Source organism: Suricata suricatta, chromosome X (assembly GCF_006229205.1).
Source record: "Suricata suricatta isolate VVHF042 chromosome X, meerkat_22Aug2017_6uvM2_HiC, whole genome shotgun sequence".
Classification (NCBI taxonomy): Eukaryota; Metazoa; Chordata; class Mammalia; order Carnivora; family Herpestidae; genus Suricata; species Suricata suricatta.
Window position 1 is genome coordinate 14,121,511 of NC_043717.1, and position 18,445 is coordinate 14,139,955.

An 18,445-nucleotide genomic window follows, 5' to 3' on the forward strand; every position below is an offset into this window, starting at 1 on the left:
GGCACAAGTACTTGCTTTGTAAGTTAGCAATAAAAAAAAATCTTTAAAACGTACCTGGGTAACACTGCTTTCTTCATATTGAAACATTATCTCACCTCTAAAAAATGCTAAAAATAAATTTTCAAAACAAAATTTGAGACTTGCATCCTCAGAGCTTAAGGATTACTACAACACAGAAAAAGGATTGTCAAATTACTTTATTAAATGGTTTCATCAAATTCTTTGTAGTTACTCACAGTTACTGTCTTTTCTAGCAGAAAAGTTATTCAATGACTCGATCTAATTTTCAGAAAATGTGAACTATACATTTTCTGTGGGAACGCAGAAAGTGAAAAAACTTGTCTCCTTGTCAAGAAATTGTAATTCTACATGCTTCTCCATCAGAGCTTTGTTTCCCATAAAGATCCTAACTGGGGGGACTGTGGCTCTAACATTAAAACTCTGTCTGGGCTGTTTTCATTGCCCAGTGAAGGAGGGAGGGGAAAGTGTTTTTCAGCACTTAAGCAGTCTTGTGAAAATCTATTTATTTATTCCTTGCCATTTTGGTTTTTTTTTTCTTTTTAAAATACAGTACCAAATGCAATCTCTCTCGTAGGAACAAAGTTGAAATTTTGCTCTCGAAATCTGAATAGTGTGAAGGGAGAATCCTTTCTTTAGTGGAATACCTCATGGTGCCTTTCATTCCAGAAACACCAGAAAACTCTGTTTTTAAAATGCTCACTTAGGGAAATACAGAACTCATTTTAAGTCAGCTTGTTTCCTACAGAACATACTTGGAGGGGCTCAGATTCTGTCAGAAAGAAAGAAACTAGAGACTCCTTAACAGAAGTACATCATGTGCACTTCATAATTTACAGAGACAGAACACTGGCCTCGTGAGCAGGAGGGCAAAGAGGCCATATGAACGCATTTTTTTTTTGTAAAAGATCAGGTATATGAGGTTTTGTGGACCATATGTTCTGTCAGAACTACTCAGCTATGCATGAAAGCAGCCAGACAATATGTACATGAATGACATAGCTATGTTCCAATAAAACTTTATTTACAAAAACAGGTGGCAGGGTTTATTTAGACTATGGGCAGTGGTTTGTCGACTCCTGACCTAGAAGGTTGAATGCCTTCTAAACTCATCTTTTATAGCAACCCGAACTACAACTGATTCCTGTAGCCAAGCCGGTCCACTTCCACTTAAAATGGCTGACAAAGGAGCGGGGAGGGCGCCTGGGTGGCTCAGTCGGTTAAACATTCGACTTCAGCTCCGGTCATGATCTCACAGTTTGTGGGTTTGAACCCCACACTGGGCTCTGTGCTGACAGCTGAGAGCCTGGAGCTGCTTCAGATTCTCTGTCTCCCTCTCTCTCTGCCCCTCCCCTGCTCATGCTCTGTCTCTTTCTATCTCTCAAAAATAAATAAAAATGTTAAAAAATTTTTTAATGGCTGACAAAGCCACTAGCCCCATGATTAACCAGATTTATCTATTTTAGCCACTTTTCTACTGAGAGCCTCAACGTCTGCATATCGATATTGAAATCTCATTTGATGCAGTACATAATTATTAAAAGTAAAGACGCTTGATGTATACATAGAATTACTTATCCATTTTTGAAAAACTTCATAGCTCTTAAAATTTATTTCGTGTGTGCATGTGTGTGTGGCCGTGCTGACATCTGCAATTTCTCTCCTTCACCCGTCCATTCTCCAAGTCCATCCTCCAGGCTGGTGGGACGCGTACTCAATGTCATAAATGTGCTGGGAGCACAGCGGTAGCAGAGCAACAAGGAAGCCACCACCCATTGACCCTCGGCCTAACTCTGCCTGGTCGGCTCCCAGTTTTCTCACCAGCCCCCATTTCCCTTAACGAATTCAGATTGGAACCTACAAGAAGCAAAGGTTTCTAGTTTCTGGCAGGATATCATGGAATTTCTAGTGCCAAAAAGTTGGTTCCTTGATGAGGCTACTTTCACAGACACTAAAACAAATGGTCAATTCAGTTGCTTAATTGGGGAAAACATTACTCCAACCAGCTTCCTGGCATCTGTTATACAAGATGACCAGTTTTTTTGACTAACTGTTCAATTTTCAAAGTTATCAAACATTATGTAGACACAACACTGAACTAGACATTAGTCACCAGTCCAAAACACAGATGAAGCATAAAAATAATGAAATTATGGAGAATTCAGGAGAGTAGGGTAAGAGAACATGGAGGGAAGGAGAGAGAGAGTTACACAATATATGAAAGTGAAATGAATCTAAAAAGTTTTTTCCCCTTAATCAAAGCCAGATAATATTTTCCTACTGTATTCTACCTGGCACATACTACCAGCAGAAAGCTCATATGAGTAAATATCACATTCACACAAATAGAAAATGTTTGTGGACCATTCTTTGAATACAAAGTTTCCTTGCTTTCCAATACTATCCAACCTTAAGTCATTTTACCTGAAATTGTGCCCTATATTTTTTAAATAAATTATTAAACAGAATAAAAGGAAACATTCTTGGGAAAATTGTTTTTTAAGACTTTAATATTACAAAATACTTCGTTACCTCCCTTGTCTCTCTTCTCATGATCCAGTTCTGACCTGCCACACCATGTTTTTATGTTTTTCACATCTGCTTTCATTGGTTTTAATAAGGAAGGGAGCCCAGAGAGCCAAACCAACGTGAGAAAAATGGTTGTTTCATTCCTTCTGGCCCATGGCAGAAGGGAAAATATTCCCATTGCAAAAATAGCATGTTCTCAAGAGATTTCCATCTTAATTTTAAAAAATAGTGGACAGTCTGGGTTAAAGATGGCAAAATACACTATGGGCACTACTGGAACTAGCATCCAATTAAACTGGGTGTACGTGAGGTTTTCAACATGCTAGTAGAGCAGTTTATTTTATTTTTAGCAAAATAAGACACCTTGTTTCTAAGCTATAATATTTAAGGTTCTGTGGGAAAGCTTGAGGGATTTATATACCAGAAGTGGCTTTCAAGAATTAAGTTCACTATTTACTATATTTATAAATCAACCCTAAGGGTGTTAGTTATGGATTTAAAGCTCTGATGAAAACTCTTTGGTGTGGAGCCTCATGTTCTCATATTAAGGAAGTTAATCCGTCATCTCATTAAGCAACAGGAAGATAATTTCAGGCAGATGTAAAATTTGCTTTTGTTTTCATTTGGGACTTCTTTGCAGCCAGGCGGTATGAAAAGAGACAGATCAGAGAGGTACACATAACATACTCAACAGGAGACAAACAAACCTTTTCTCCCCACGGGGCTCATTCATCTGGTAATGTGTAATGTACACAAGCACTAACCTGAGTCATTGCAAATAGATGACAAATTGCAGATATTTCTCTGGGGTTTGACTCCTGTGAAGAAAACACAACCCAACCGGTTAAACATGTCATCACCTACACTTATATTGTCAAGAGAATTCACAAATGTAGGTATCAAACGTGGATAATGGACGAAAACTATTATAAGTTGGCTGTAATTGGCTGGATGAATTCCAAAAAGGCTAAAGAAATGAGTTTTCATTTCTTAGGTGGCCAGCTATATATAGAACGTCCTGCTTTACTATTCCTTAGTATGTCAGTGTCTGATCCCCTGCTCCTCCCTAATATTTCCTTATGCAAATGTATGTAAGAAATAACATCAGTGTCATGATATGATTGCACATAGGCAAAAACTACAAAATTGAAAAACTATGTGCTGAACAACTACCATATTCTACAGGCTTTGGGATGTTGCAGATACAGATCCTGCCCTCAATGAGTGTACAATCTAGGAAGTGAAACTGGAAAGTAAATAAAAAGTTATAGGGGCACCTGGGTGGCTCAGTTGGTTAAGCGTCTGACTTTGGCTCAGGTCAGGATCTCGTGATTCATGGGTCTGAGCCCCGTGTCGAGCTCTGTGCTGACAGCTCAGAGCCTGGAGCCTGCTTTGGATTCTGTGTCTCCCTCTCTCTCTGCCCCTCCCCCACTTATGCTCTGTCTCAAAAATAAATAACATTAAAAAGACAAAAGTTAGAGCGAGGGCAAAATGGAGTGACAGCCAGTTCAACAAACTACACAGGCATACAAAGGAGGCAGAGGTGAATGGGAGATGAAATAAGTCATGTTAGAGCAAAAAATTTCATATATATTCGCCTTAAAAACACTCTTCTTTGGTGAAAGGAGACGTACATCTTCTTTGATTTGAAAAGAGCTCAACGTTTACTCCCCTAAAAATCTTGCCTTCATTAATTTCATCCTTTTGGTGAAGAATAAGAAAACCATAGCAAATGTGAGGGGCAAATGCTCACAATGTATTGAGCAAAGTGCCAAGAGGGAAAGGTTGTTAAGGAGTATTTTACCATCCTTGTTAGGTCTGATTTGGTCAGAATTACATATACAATGCCTGATTGCTATTTTATTTCCATTGTACTTTATGAGTACTTAGTTCTTTCTTAAGAGAACTAGTTTGGACACAGACATAGATTACACCTTGTGTTAGTGCATGGAAATGGTTTCTGCCAGGATGATTTAGTTGACGCTTGGTGTATAGGCGTCACACTTCAACTACGAGTTGTGATTCTGTGAGCAAACTGAATTTAGGTGCCAAAAGTTACCTGACGTGTAGAATTCTATATTGTTTCACAGCTATGTTACCCACACCAAAGATAAAGATCTCCATTTAAGTATACCTGCTTTAGATGGAGGGTAGTAATGCTTTAAATGTTCTCTACAACTATTGGTCGTCTCTTCACTAAATTTTACATTCTATCATCTCTCATCTTTCTCTAAATTTTAGTGGCAACTTTGTTCCCAGTGATGTGTGTCTTTGGCTGCTCATTAATCTTGGGAATTTTCGTTCCCATTGCTAGGGCTGTCATCTGTAATTTCCCCAAAGTACATAGCCACTGCTCATCCTTTAAGTCATGAATGAGAAAACTTTGTAAAGGGTCAAATAGTATTTTAGGCTTTGTGGGCCATATAGTCATGTCACAACTACTCAACTCTCCTGTTCATTGTATTGAAAATTCACCATAGATAACATGTCAACAAATGGGCATGGCAGTGTTCCAATAGAACTTTATTTACAAAAATAGATGGTGGGCCATATTTGTCCCATAGGCCATAATTTGCCAACCCCTGCTTTAAATCAACAGAAGACTTTGCTAAGCAGATCATGTATTCCTACCCTTATACTAGATACTTAAAACTATATCCCTTTCTTGATTTCAAAAGAGAATGAGGTTTAGTCTTCTAAGAATCTTCCTCTCACAAATTATATCCTGATGATGACCACTAGCTAGCGCCAGCCCTTTTATGTCCCATGCTTCTTAACCATGTCAGAGACACCTGTGTAATAATTTGCTTTTATCTGCATACATGTTCATGTTAGTTTTCTGTTTGTTTGCCTGGTCTCTCCTCAAACTAGCAGATTCCTAAGGGCAGGCATTGTATCTGATCATGATTATATAGCCCCAAACACTTAGTACAACTTCAGGTACCCAATGCATAAACATCTATTCACTAAGAACAGACTGCATTTTTGAAAGGTAGGAAAAAAGAGAAAGAAAACATAAATACCAGCCATTTGTTTAATTTTACTTCGGTCATAAAAAAGAAAGTCTTGATATTGATAGTAAGTCATACCTGATGCATTGAAGGTTTTTACTATAGTGATTTTAGTTTTTTCTGCAAAGAAGCAATTTAAATATTAGAGCAGAATTGTTGCTTGCTTTTAAAAAAACAATTTGCCAAGAGTATCATTTTAGTGAAGTGCTAAGAAAATCATACTGTTCACACCTTTAAGACACTATTGGTCATCCCAGGAGCAGAATAAATGGGAATCGCATACACAGATCATACAGCATTGGAATAGGGTGGGTCTGGGATTTGGATTTCCATGTTTACCCAGTTATTTCACACCCGTTACACACCCCACTGCTTGTATAATTCTGCATTTTCCATGCACTGCTGCTAGACAAATCCATGCGGACTTGCACTTCAGAAACGTAGACTTAAGTAAGTCACTATCAGGACCTTCGAGCGACGGGTTGTAAAGAACCAGTGACGCAGAGTAAAAATTAATGGAAACACAAGATCTAAAATAGCGTATGCTCTACAGACAAGGTAGTGTCCTGCTATTTTCTTTAGGAGCTAATATAACATTATTGCCATTATATTGATAGACAAAAATGTTCTCAAAGTGGTTGAAACTACCGAACTACAGTTGTACAACAGGCTCAGAACGCAGAACCAGGACAGAACTTTTCAAACCACAGGTACTAACACACTCTGAAGAAGCAAACCTTAGAAATATCTTCCCAACACACTTTGGGAACAGAGTCCATGGTTCATTTTCCAGATAACAGAGAACAAGGTTCAGAAATCCTTGCTGTAAGGATGGCCAATTAGTAGAGGCTGTGCTGGGGCATAGATTTGCAAAGGTCTGTCTCTTAGGGTGAGTGGCAAATTCTGAAGAAAACACAAAGCTCAGGTCTTGGAGAAGCACTTAAGAATGATGACATTACACCAACAGTTTCAGAAACCTCCTTTGTGTTATGTGTTATCAATGAGTTTCCGTTTCACTGTGTGACTGACCCACGGGCAATGGTTGGTGGCAATTACAGAGGCTGATGGTAGTTTGCATTCTCATTAAGAATCTTTTAAATATCTTATTCTGTTTGCCCTGATACTTCCCTTCCAAGAGCAAGCAGAAACACATCTGTGAAATGAACTTTTGGTTCTAGTAACAAAAGTGCTTTTGGGGGAAAATGTTCAACCTCACTAACAATCAAGAATGTAAAACAGAACCTAAAGAATGAAAAGCATAGTCTCAGCTCTGAGCAAAGGCACAGAGACCCAGACAGTCTTGTTCACTGCTGGCAGGCATGTTGCTGGGTACAACCTTTCAAGAGGGTAACTGGCAACAGGTAGATCAAGGATCTTAAAATATTCCTCATGCTAACCCATTAAGTCCAATCCTTGGAATGCATCCTACAGAAATCAGGAATGAATGCAAGATGTTGGTACAAGGCTGTTTATTGCAACAATTTCTATTACAAAATTTAATAATGTTCAACATATGGTACACAATGGAATATTATTAAGTCATTCATAGTAAGGGACAATAGAAAATACTCAGAATTCAATATGAAGTCAAAAGGGCAAGACATAAAAATCCATAAAAACTATGACTATGTAAAAGTTATATATATAGTATATGTGTATATATGATTCTGAATGGAACTATACCAAATTATTAACAGTAATAGTCTTAAGAAAGTAATATTAGAGATGATTTTTATTTTTCTTTGCATTTTTTATATTCTCCATTTGTTATGAGCTAATACATACTATTATAATTTTTAATGTTATTTAAAATGGAGTGGAAGTTTGGAAGTGCAGGAACGTCTTAACTAGAATTACTGTTCAGTGTCAAAGTAAAACGAATAGTGACTCAACAAATGAAGGCACAGGAAGTAGGCAAGGAGATTACCTTTAGCAACCCAGAAGACTGACCACACAAGCGAGAAACCCAAGAAAGCAGAGAAGACAAGCTATTATATTTAGAAAGAACTTGATATTACCTGTTTTGTTTAAAGTGGATAATACACTTGAAGTAGCATCTGAAATAATGAAATGGAAATGAAGCCTAATTATTGACATGATCAACAAACACATGCATTTTCTAGGTTCCTTAAACATTTCACTTTTCCCCAAATCCTAGAGCAGTTAGAGTTTTGCGAAAGCCAAAGGACACTACCAAATGTATTTGCTGCTCACCCCACCACAATATCCATTCTCCAACCACCAGGCACCATTCCTGAGCAAGTGTTCATCCATTTAAAATGCATTTCTTGAACACAGGTGATGTTTCTAAAATACAGCAACACTCCTATAATTATTAGATTGAAACAATCCTATTTATGTTTAATATTTTGTCCCATTTTTTAAAGTCCCTAAGGGATATGATGTTTCCAGTTAATACCAAGTTTAAGATATAGCCCTGTGGATGCTTAATGGTACACTCTTATAAAGCAATCTTTAGGTGATTCTAGTTTAAAATTAAAGTTCTTGAACATTACATTTAAGTAATTTTTAGAAAAATCTCATTTTGATCTTCTTTCACTTAAAATCCAGTTGAAAATCTATTCTAATTGCTATTTATTTAAATAAAAATCATTCTATAATGTATTATTCTGGATGAAACTTTAGGGGCAGAAAGGCATGTATTACATTATCACACTTAAACACCCACATCCAGTGGGTTCAAAAACTACCACCAAAGGTATTTTGAAGGCGTCCTTTCACTCTAAAAGGTAATTAAACATAAAAATGTTTCCCATTGGACCGAGTTTGAATTTAAACTAGTTTCGACAGTGTGAGCTCCATCTATGACTAGTTAGCTCCTTAACCACCAACCACATAGTGACAGGTTTATTTTAACTGGGTAAGGGACTTTGAAGAGTGTGGGTATTTGACTCCACAAAGATGGAGGCTGTGTACCCACAGAGCAGGGCACACACAATGTGCCCTCCTGTCCATGTCCCTCACCACAGCCCAGTTCTCTAGCATGATGAAGAAGCCAGGTATTTTTTTTTTCATGCCATACTATTAACAATTGATAAAATCATCTGGAAAGGGGCAATCTTTGAACACTCTGTGCCTCCAAATCTATGTTGAAGCATATTGAAGTCACTGGATGTGCTTTTCACATTCAAACAATCTGCCATATAAAACATGCTGGCACTGTGTTGGAGAGCAAGTAAAACAGGGTACTCAAAATGTGATCGCTATTTCTTTTTACAGAACAGTCAGTGTAATAGGGGGCTGGCTTCCCTCCATGATAATAAGAAGGATATTTTCATTTAACCAAAAAGTTTAAGTTGCTCTCCAGGGTTGACCGTTTTGGGGGTTTGTTTGATTTGGGATGTCTTTTTTTTTTTTTAAATACAAAAACCTGCAACAGTACTCATTATACTTTTATTCGTATTAAGTGTTATCAATTTTCACTTGCTTCAGAAAAATTCTTACCATTTAGGCTTGTAGTTTCAACTTCTTTGGCCCCAAGGGAACAAAAAACAAGTAAAAAGTGTTAATTAAATCAAAACTTAACAAATTGGGAGAAATCTTGGTTTGAATTTTTTCAAAATCTTGCCTGCAGTAGTACCATTGGAGTAAGAGACAAAACCAACAAGAGATGATTCAGCTGTAAGAGGAAAAAAAAAATTTCTAGTTAATACTTTGAAACAATTATTTATTGAATTTTAAAGGAGTTAAAACTTTTGAGATAGAATTATACAAAGAAGTAGACAACATGCTAGCAGACCAATGTGAGTCTGCAAGCACCATAATCACTCAGAGAATTTACACTTAATCAGAGAATTGCAGAGAAAGAACCCAAGAAATGAAATGAGCACAGCTGTCTCCTTTTAGATGAAGAACTTGACACTCATGCCACAAAGCCTACTCCTACCTATCAAATATTATGGAAATGAGCTTAGAAACCACAGCAAAATATGTGACATACTACTTTCAAATCTTTTCAGCCAGAGAATTCTAGAAAATATTTTCTAATTTAAATATTTGTCAAACTACAGGGGTGCCTGGCTGGCTCGGTTGGTTAAGGGTGACTTCAGCTAAGGTCATGATCTCACACTGCATGGGTTCAAGCCCCACGTCGGGTGCTGTGCTGACAGCTCAGAGCCTGGAGCCTGCTTCACATTCTGTGTCTCCCTTGCTCTCTGCCCCTCCCCGGCGTGTGCTCAGTCTTCCTCTCAAAATAAAGACATAAAAAAATTTTTTAAATGTATCAAACTGTGAAATTATGAAACGTATCAGCAGATCGGCTCCAGTCAGTTATAATGACACCTGGCAACTCTTCCCATAGCAAATTGAGGATTTAAAAAAAATAAAAAATAAAACAACATTGCTATCACTCACTACTGTCCTACCTAATACAATTTCCTGGTAAGTTATTTTAAAATATGGCTGCTACTAAGACAATCAGTCAAGTTAGAAATTTCTCACTTATGCTAAGAGGTCAATCTACCACATACATTGTGCATGTTTAAATATTAAAAAGATCCAATGGCTTGACTTCTCCATGTACGCAGGAAAAGTAAACACACACACTTCACAAGGGATACAAGCTCTGAAGTCAGCGGCCTGATACCCAGCCGGTGCGGACAGCACTTGGGCGTGTCGGGGCGCCTGGCTGGCCTATCTGCTTCAGACTGCTCATGCGTTGGCCGAAACACACACACTCTGTCTGTCCGATATTATTGCTTCCATATTTTGTCATTTACTACATTTTTTTAATTGCCATGGATATTTCTTGAGAAATCAGACACTGCCTCAGCAAACAGATTCAAAGTGTGAATACGGAATCCTTTGCTCTTGGGGCAAAACAAAATAAGTGGCCAAAGCTGTTTTTCAGTTAATGAGGATTAATTCTGAAAGCTGATGAGTGGTAAGAAGAGGCCTGTGGGTACAACCACCTGTCAGTCCCTGGATGTGCACTGGCTCTTACCCAGTTAGTGCAGGACCCAGGTTGTGACTGGAACCAGTGGGTACGTGCAAAGCTCCCTACGCCATATTTTCATGCAAACAGGATTTTGCTAAGATAGCACCATGATTAAGTCTGATGTCGGCTATTGAAGAAAAATACAGTGGGTTATTTGACCCTAGCAGCTTAACAGCAAGGGGGCAAATTGGTGCAGTTAAAACAGTTTAGGCTTTGGAGGCTTGCAGTCCTGGGTTTGAATCTTTGCCCCATTACTTAATAGTTCATAATAATGAGAGTTATTATTTATTGGGGGTTTACCCTGTGTCAGGTGCATATGTTATCTCATTTCGTCTTCACAACTACCCTATGAAGCAGGTACTCTTATAGTCCTCGATTTACAGATGAAGAAACTGAGGCACAGAAAGGTGAAGAAACTTGCCCAAAGACACACAGATAGCAAGAGGCAGGAGGGTGGTGCGTAAGTTCAAACACAAGTAGTCTGGCTACACAGAATGTGTGAACATGAGCAAGTTTCATCCTCTATGACCCTCAGTTTCCTTATCTGACCCTGAATATAATAATTCCTATACTGCAAGACTGGAAACTGAATGAGACGTCTGAAGACTCCCAAGCATGTATATGTGCACAAGAAGTAACAGCTATCATTATTCATTTTCTTTATTTTTAATTAATTTATTTATTTTGAGAGAGAGTGCAAGAAGGGGAGGGGTACAGAGAGAGAGAGAGAAAGAGAGAGAGAATCTTTTTTATTATTTTTTAAATGTTTATTTCTTTTTGAGAGAGACAGAGTGTGAATGGAGGAGGGCAGAGAGAAAGGGAGACGCAGAATGCGAAGGAGGCTCCAGGCTCTGAGCGGTCAGCACAGAGCCTGATATGGGGCTCGAACCCACGGACTGTGAGATCATGACCTGTGCCAAAATCAAAAGTCAGACACTTAACTGACTAAGCCACCAGGGAATCCTTAATTTTATTTAAATTAATGAACAACAGAAGCTCATTTTGAGACAACTAAGGATAAAACGTGAGTGGACTCACCCCTTAGCACAGAAGACAGTTCCACAACATATGGCACACCAGAAAGAACACAGGAGCAGGAGGCAGAAGAGTCATGTGCTGCCTGAGCATACTGGGGGGCAGCGAGCTGCGTGACCTTAGATAAGATGGTGGGGGCTTCACTATCTCATCAACTAAGGGATGGGGCTGGACCACTTTATCCCTGAGGTCTGGCTACAGCCAGCAGTCTCAAATATGGGTTCTATTCCTGGTTCCTGCCATGACGGTCTCGTGAAAAACTTCTCTTCATTTGTCTTCCCATTCTGAGAAGTGCTAAGCCCTCGGAAGCCCTTTGAAAAGTATCTGTTTAGAGGCGACCGAGAAAGTGTATTTAAGAGAACATCTCATCCCACAAACATCAGAATATTCAGCAGGTTTACGCTATTGATGCTCTTCAAGAGACTGTGAGCTAGAATACTAACAGTAACGTTGGAGAACTTAACCAGCTACAGTAATGAAAACCCACAATTTATCCATAGATGTGTCCATAAATGTGGGGGGACTGATATGCCTGTCCTCCTGTCTATGTGTGCTATAGCCTTTGTAGGTATGGGTTTAGTGACAGGATTTAATTAACCTTCATGGAAAAAAGCGATGTTGTTATATCTGACTCCATGGCATATTTCATGGAAAACTTTTGGAATATTTGCCTGAAATTCCCCCAAAGTCAAGAAATAACAGTCTTACCAGATGGTGATAAAGAACTGAAATTACCAGCATTCTCTGTTGAGGAAAAAGGTGATTTAAAGTTAGTTTAGCTTGTGCATGAATGTGTAGATGAACATCTTTAACGGAAGTGAATGTAAACTGAGTTGCAAATTGCTACCAAAAGAGGGCAGTATATTAACTTACTATTATTTTCAACAGCTTCATCAGTACTTCTTTTCAAATTTCTACAGACATAACACTGGTGAAGCAATTCTTCCAATTTAACTGTTGACGGTGCTCTCTATATTCCTTTATATAATGATCTAGTGAATCTTAAACTGAAAACGATGACTAAGAACTTCAACAGTTGGCTAATATTCATTCGAATTTGTAAAACTAAAGATATCTATGTGCATAAGATGAACTTCCATTAACTGTGCTTTTTTATTATTTTTACTTTATTTTATTTTAGTATTTCAGAGAGAGACAGAGAGAGAGCACAGTAGAAGAGGGGCACAAAGAGGGAGAGAGGGGAGTGGGGAGGAGAGAGAAAGAGAAAGAGAAAGAGAGAGAGAGAGAGAGAGAGAGAGAGAGAGAGAGAGAGAGAGAGAGAGAGAGAGAGAAGAGAGATTGAGAATCTAAACAGGCTCCACACTCAGCACAGAACCCAACCAGGGCCTCAATCCTACAACCCTGGGATCATGACATGAGCCAAAATCAAGAATCGGAAGTTCAACCAACTGAGATACACAGTTGCCCCCCAACTGTGCTTCCTTTTGTACCTATTAGCACAGCCTTTATACCTATAAAGCCACTACTTATGAGTTAAAGTAGATCAGATGCCTCTGAGTTTATAAACTACAAGACTGTGTTGTTTATTTTGAGAAGATGATCGAATTCCTTAAAAGAAAAGTAATTCTATTTTTTCTCTGTGAAAAATATTGCACACTTATTGGAACAATTTCAGATAAATTACAGGTAAGAAAGAAAATTAAAACCACCTATAATTTCACCACCCAGATATAACTGACATTAACATTTTGGCATTTAGTCTTTGTTCTCTCTCTGTTTGTATGTATATCTAGATATATACCTAGATATATATAGATAGATATATAAATATACGTGTGTATATGTGTATTTATATGTACAAGAAAGATCATATCACATAAACTATTTGTAACCTCATTTTTCTCAAGACAGCATATCCTAAGCATTGTTCTATATCATGAAACAATTTTCCACAATACCACTTGTGACCACTGTATAGCATTTCATGGATTGGATATACCACTAATTTATACAGCAAATTTCATTTTGATGTGTATAATTTTTCATGATTATAAAAAACGCCTCAATAAATACTTTTGGCTAAATTTTTGCAAACAAACTTGGCTTTCTCCTTCAGAAATTCCACAATTCTGACTGCCAAAATGCCCTACAAAACACAAAGAAACTTACACAAGCCTGTGCAGTACACGAGTATCACGTCCCCAAACTCTCACCCACGTGGGGTGTTCTTTTAAATTTTTTAATTTTTTTAATTAAAAAGGAATGATTATTTCCATAATGGTATCTTGAAATACAATTTTTTAAAAAAGAATATGTATGTTTGGAAACGAAAATTGCACGGTGAGACATACCTGGTAGGCTCCAGAAGCCCATTTTCCTGAAGTGGTGATAGGGTAGGTGGGGTCAGTAGGGTGCTAGGGTAGGATTATTTTCTGGGATCATTAAAGCACAATTCTGCTTGAAAGCAAGACTGAATGAGTGCTCAAAGTTCCCATTACCCTGAAGCCAACAAGGCAAATGTACACAGAGTGGTTAGTGCCTTGATGCCCCAATTTAATTGAAATTGCCTCCTTTTAGTCTCTGTCCTCCAATATAATCCTCAGGCTACTTTAATATTCCACCAATTAGAGTCTGTTGAGTTAATGGAAGCTTAATTTTTAAAATACTCTTGGGAGCACTTAGGGCAAATCAGTCATTCACACCTCAGTATGAATTATTTCCAACTGGCTGAATTCTGATCCTGTAGTAAAGACCTACCATAATGGTAAAATGGTAAAATGTTGAAAAGTACTGGGAAGAATCAACATTCACTATGGGCTACTTACTCTGAGAATGACATTTATCAGTGTGGGCAGGTGAGGTGGAGTGGGCTGGGAATGTGGCATGGGCAGGAAAAAGCATGAAGGTGCTGAGGAAGAGTTGAATACCAGGAAAGAGAGATGGAGAGTGATGTTGAAGGGCAACAGAGACTTAACTGTTTCCTCTACAATGTTGCCCAGGGGCTGACCATAGCCACCGATGGTTCCAACCTTGTCCACTGCTCAGTCCTCTGACCCAAAGCCACAGCTGGCCTCTTCCATCTTGGAACCTAGAGTGGCTGCCAGCAATGACCTACACTGATGGAGGGAGGACATCTCGTTCATAAAAGCCAGAGATTTTTAAATTGTTATTGTCCACTTTTTTCTTTTGGCATTTTTTTTCTTCTAGGGGCCTGATTGCTTAGTGACTAACATTTTACTCATTTTTTTTTTCTCTCATTACAATCTTCCACATCCCTTCTCCCGGTCCAAAATAGAGATGTCCCCACAGGACTTACATTTTCCTGACTATCAGCCCATTTCTCTTGGGCTCTCTCCTAACTCACTTCCCATTTGTTATAACCAAAGAGGTGGTCGGCATTTCTAGTGAGTCAAATATGTGAGCCCCGTGCCATTCTTAGGAGACAAAACATTTCCATTGTTACAAGGATTCATAAACAAAGAAAGGAAAAACATTTAAATTTTTCAGATTTTCCTTTGGAAACATCCAAAGAGCAAATTTTAAAGCATTATTCATTTAGTGAAGCTTCAATTTAAGTCAATAAATAAAAATTATTGTGATATGTCTATAAAATTTACTCAGTGTGACTCTCTGGTGATGTTTTAAAACCAAGTCCGTATATTCCACTTATGAAGAGCAGGACCCTGGCATGCATACAGTTCGAATGGAAGCCAAAGACAGCAACTGGAGGCTCAAGAATCCAGCCTCCTCCATGGAGTCCCTTACCCCGTGTCACCTCCCTGGCCTTTAGTTTCAGTTACCGCCACTACCTCCTGAACCCCAATGCCACGTGGCCAGGGGCAGTCTGAGCACGGCCACGTGAACACCTTACTGGCTGTGCCTCTCCAACTCCATGTATCCTAAAAAGCATCCCTAATCACCCCACATCATTTCCATACCCACTTAGTTCTGAAATTTGATAGTATTGCTGGTAACATTGGCCAAATAATTTAAGGTGGAAAACTCAGTGTATTAGACTCCTGTTGCTGCTATAATATATTACCCTGAACTTACTGGTTTAAGACAACACCAATGGGTTAGATTAGAGTTCTGTAGGTCAGAAGTCCAATACGGACTCATCAGACTAAACTCAAGGTGTCAGCAGGCTGCATGCTTTTCTGGAGGCTCTAGGGGAGAATCTGGGTTACTACAGAATGCAATTCCATGCAGTCGTAGGACCAAGGTCCTCATTTTCTTGCTGGCTATAAATTAATTCTAGAAGCCATCCACATTTCTTGGATCATACCTCATTCCTCCATCTTCAAAGCTAGCATGGTAGGATGAGGTGGGAAGCCCCTTCACCTGGGGCATGCTGCTGACTCATTCTTCTACCTTCCTCTTCCATTTTTAAGAAACCCTAGGATTCTTTTTTCTTTTTTCTTTTTTTAATTTTTTTAAATTTATTTTTGAAAGACAGAGAAAGACAGCGCTAGCAGGGGAGGGTCAGAGAGAAAGGGAGACACAGAATCCAAAGCAGGCTCCAGGCTCTGAGCTAGCTGTCAGCACAGAGCCTGACGCGGGGCTCGAACCCACAAACCTTGAGATCATGACCTGAGCAGAAGCCAGACCCTGAACCAGCTGAGCCACCCAAGCGCCCCAAGAACCCCCAGGATTAGACTGAACCCACCCAGGTAACCCATAATAAGGTCCCCATCCCACAGTCCTTAACTTGAATCACAATGTGCAAAGTCCCTTTCGTTTTGTGAGGTAACCTATTTACAGGTTCCAGGCACTAGGACAGGGACAACTTAGAGGACCCATTATTCTTTCTGCCGTACTCAAAAATCCAGATTGGTTTTTTTTAATTATAAAAAATATGTATCACAAGGAATCACCCTCTATGGAAAACAAAATCCCCCAGGGGTTAAGAGAAGGGCCTGGAACTCCATACCCGAAAAACAAATAATCCAGTGACGAAATCGGCAGAAGACATGAATAGACACTTCTCCAAAGAGGACATCCAGATGGCCAACAGACACATGGAAAGATGCTCAGTGTCACTCATCATCAGGGACATACAAATGAAAACCACACTGAGATACTACCTCACACCGGTGAGAGTGGCTAAAATGAACAAATCAGGAGACTATAGATGCTGGCAAGGATGTGGAGAGACGGGCACCCTCCTACACTGCTGGTGGGAATGGAAACTGGTGCAGCCGCTCTGGAAAACAGTGTGGAGGTTCCTCAAAATATTAACAATAGAACTCCCCTATGACCCAGCAATAGCACTGCTAGGGATTTATCCAAGGGATACAGAAGTGCTGATGCATAGGAGCACATGTACCCCAATGTTCATAGAAGCACTGTCAACAATAGCCAAATCATGGAAAGAGCCTAAATGTCCATCAACCAGTGAATGGATCAAGAAGATGTGGTTTATCAATATAATGGAGTACTATATGGCACTGAGAAAGAATGAAATCTGGCCATTTGTAGCAACATGGGTGGAACTCGAGGGTGTCATGCTAAGCGAAATAACTCAGGTGGAGAAGGACGGATACCATATGTTTTCACTCACATGTGGAACAGGAGAAACATAACAAAGGACCATGAGGGAGGGGAAGGGGGTAAAATAGTTTGGGAAAAGGAGAGAGGCAAAGCATGAGAGACTCTTGAATACTGAGAACAAACTGAGGGTGGATGGCAGAGGGGGACACGGGAAGGGGGGTGATGGGCATGAAGGAGGGCACTCGTGGGGATGAGCACTGGGTGTTATATGGAAACCAACTTGACAATAAACTATAAAAGAAAAAAAGTAAAAAATTAAAAAGTAAATTTTAAAAAAAAAGAGAGAGAAGGGCCTGGAAACCCAGAGTTGGTTTCAGCAATACAACAACTGAGTGTACAAATCAAATGCTCGCTCTCTGGCCATTGCCCCTGACTCCTCCCTTCTCCAACCTCCATATCCAGCGTGTCCTTCTCACTGTAACCTCCTGTGCGTCCTTCTCACCATAACACGGGGCTACTGCGAGGAGTAAAGGGAGATGGCATATGTATGGTAAACAGCAAAATAGCAACAGTGGTTGGTGCTTCCTGTGAGGAAGGTTAATACTTCATACACGCTTTATTATTTAGCAGGCAACAACTCCATGTGATATGTGAATTCCTTAGCATCAGTTCATCTTAGTGCTTGAGAGACAGTCTGGGCAAGGTGCAGTGACTTGCTCAAGGCCCCACCAGGAACCCATTGTACAGCTGACATTTGAGCCCAGACAGTCAGACTTCAGAGCCTACCCTCTGAGCCTCTACTCGACCCTGCTTCCAATGACAAACTCTGTAGACCATAAACTGGTGTATATATATATTTTGTTTTTTATTAATGTTTATTAATTTTTGAGAGAGAGAGAGAGAGAGTATGAGCAGGGGAGGGACAGAGAGAGAGGGAGATACAGAATGTGAAGCAAGCTCCAGGCTCTGAGCTATTAGCACAGAGCCTGACGTGGGGCTTGAACCCAGGAACTGTGAGATCATGCCCTGAGTCGAAGTCAGACGCTCAACCGACTGAGCCACCCAGGTGCCCCTAAACTGGTATATAAGTGTAGGGGATTATCATTAATATTCCCTAATCGCTCTTTCGTCTATTCCTTCTTCCCACTGCTCCCTTCTAAGCCCAGGCCTTGATCACCTCATACTTGAGTGAAATATTAGAACCCCAGAATCTTCTAATTGGAAAGGATCTTAATGGTCTTTGCATTCAACTTCTCGCCCTTGCAGTAGGACATTGAACAAATGTGTACCATTGGCTCACGATCTCAGTTCGGCTCCCAGGCAAGTTCTACCTTGTGCATACAATAGGAATCGTGCTCAAGCTTTTGAAAGTTTGAATTACTTACCAACATTTAAAACTCAGGTAATTTCAAAAGAAATTCCAAATTTTCACCTTGCCAGTACT

The 18,445-nt window shown here is 39.4% G+C and overlaps 1 protein-coding gene across 1 annotated transcript in view; it reads right to left on the reverse strand.

Annotated features, from left to right (window-relative positions):
- Positions 1 to 18,445, reverse strand: part of ADGRG2 (adhesion G protein-coupled receptor G2) — a 69,312-nt gene that overhangs the window by 31,618 nt on the left and 19,249 nt on the right. Inside the window, exons 2-7 of the mRNA XM_029929620.1 lie at positions 12,259 to 12,294; positions 9,024 to 9,047; positions 7,577 to 7,615; positions 5,637 to 5,678; positions 3,312 to 3,365; positions 55 to 107 (exon numbers count right to left, since the gene is read on the reverse strand). Of these exons, the coding sequence (XP_029785480.1) occupies positions 55 to 107; positions 3,312 to 3,365; positions 5,637 to 5,678; positions 7,577 to 7,615; positions 9,024 to 9,047; positions 12,259 to 12,294 (248 nt within the window). The remainder of the gene's footprint in view (positions 1 to 54; positions 108 to 3,311; positions 3,366 to 5,636; positions 5,679 to 7,576; positions 7,616 to 9,023; positions 9,048 to 12,258; positions 12,295 to 18,445) is intronic.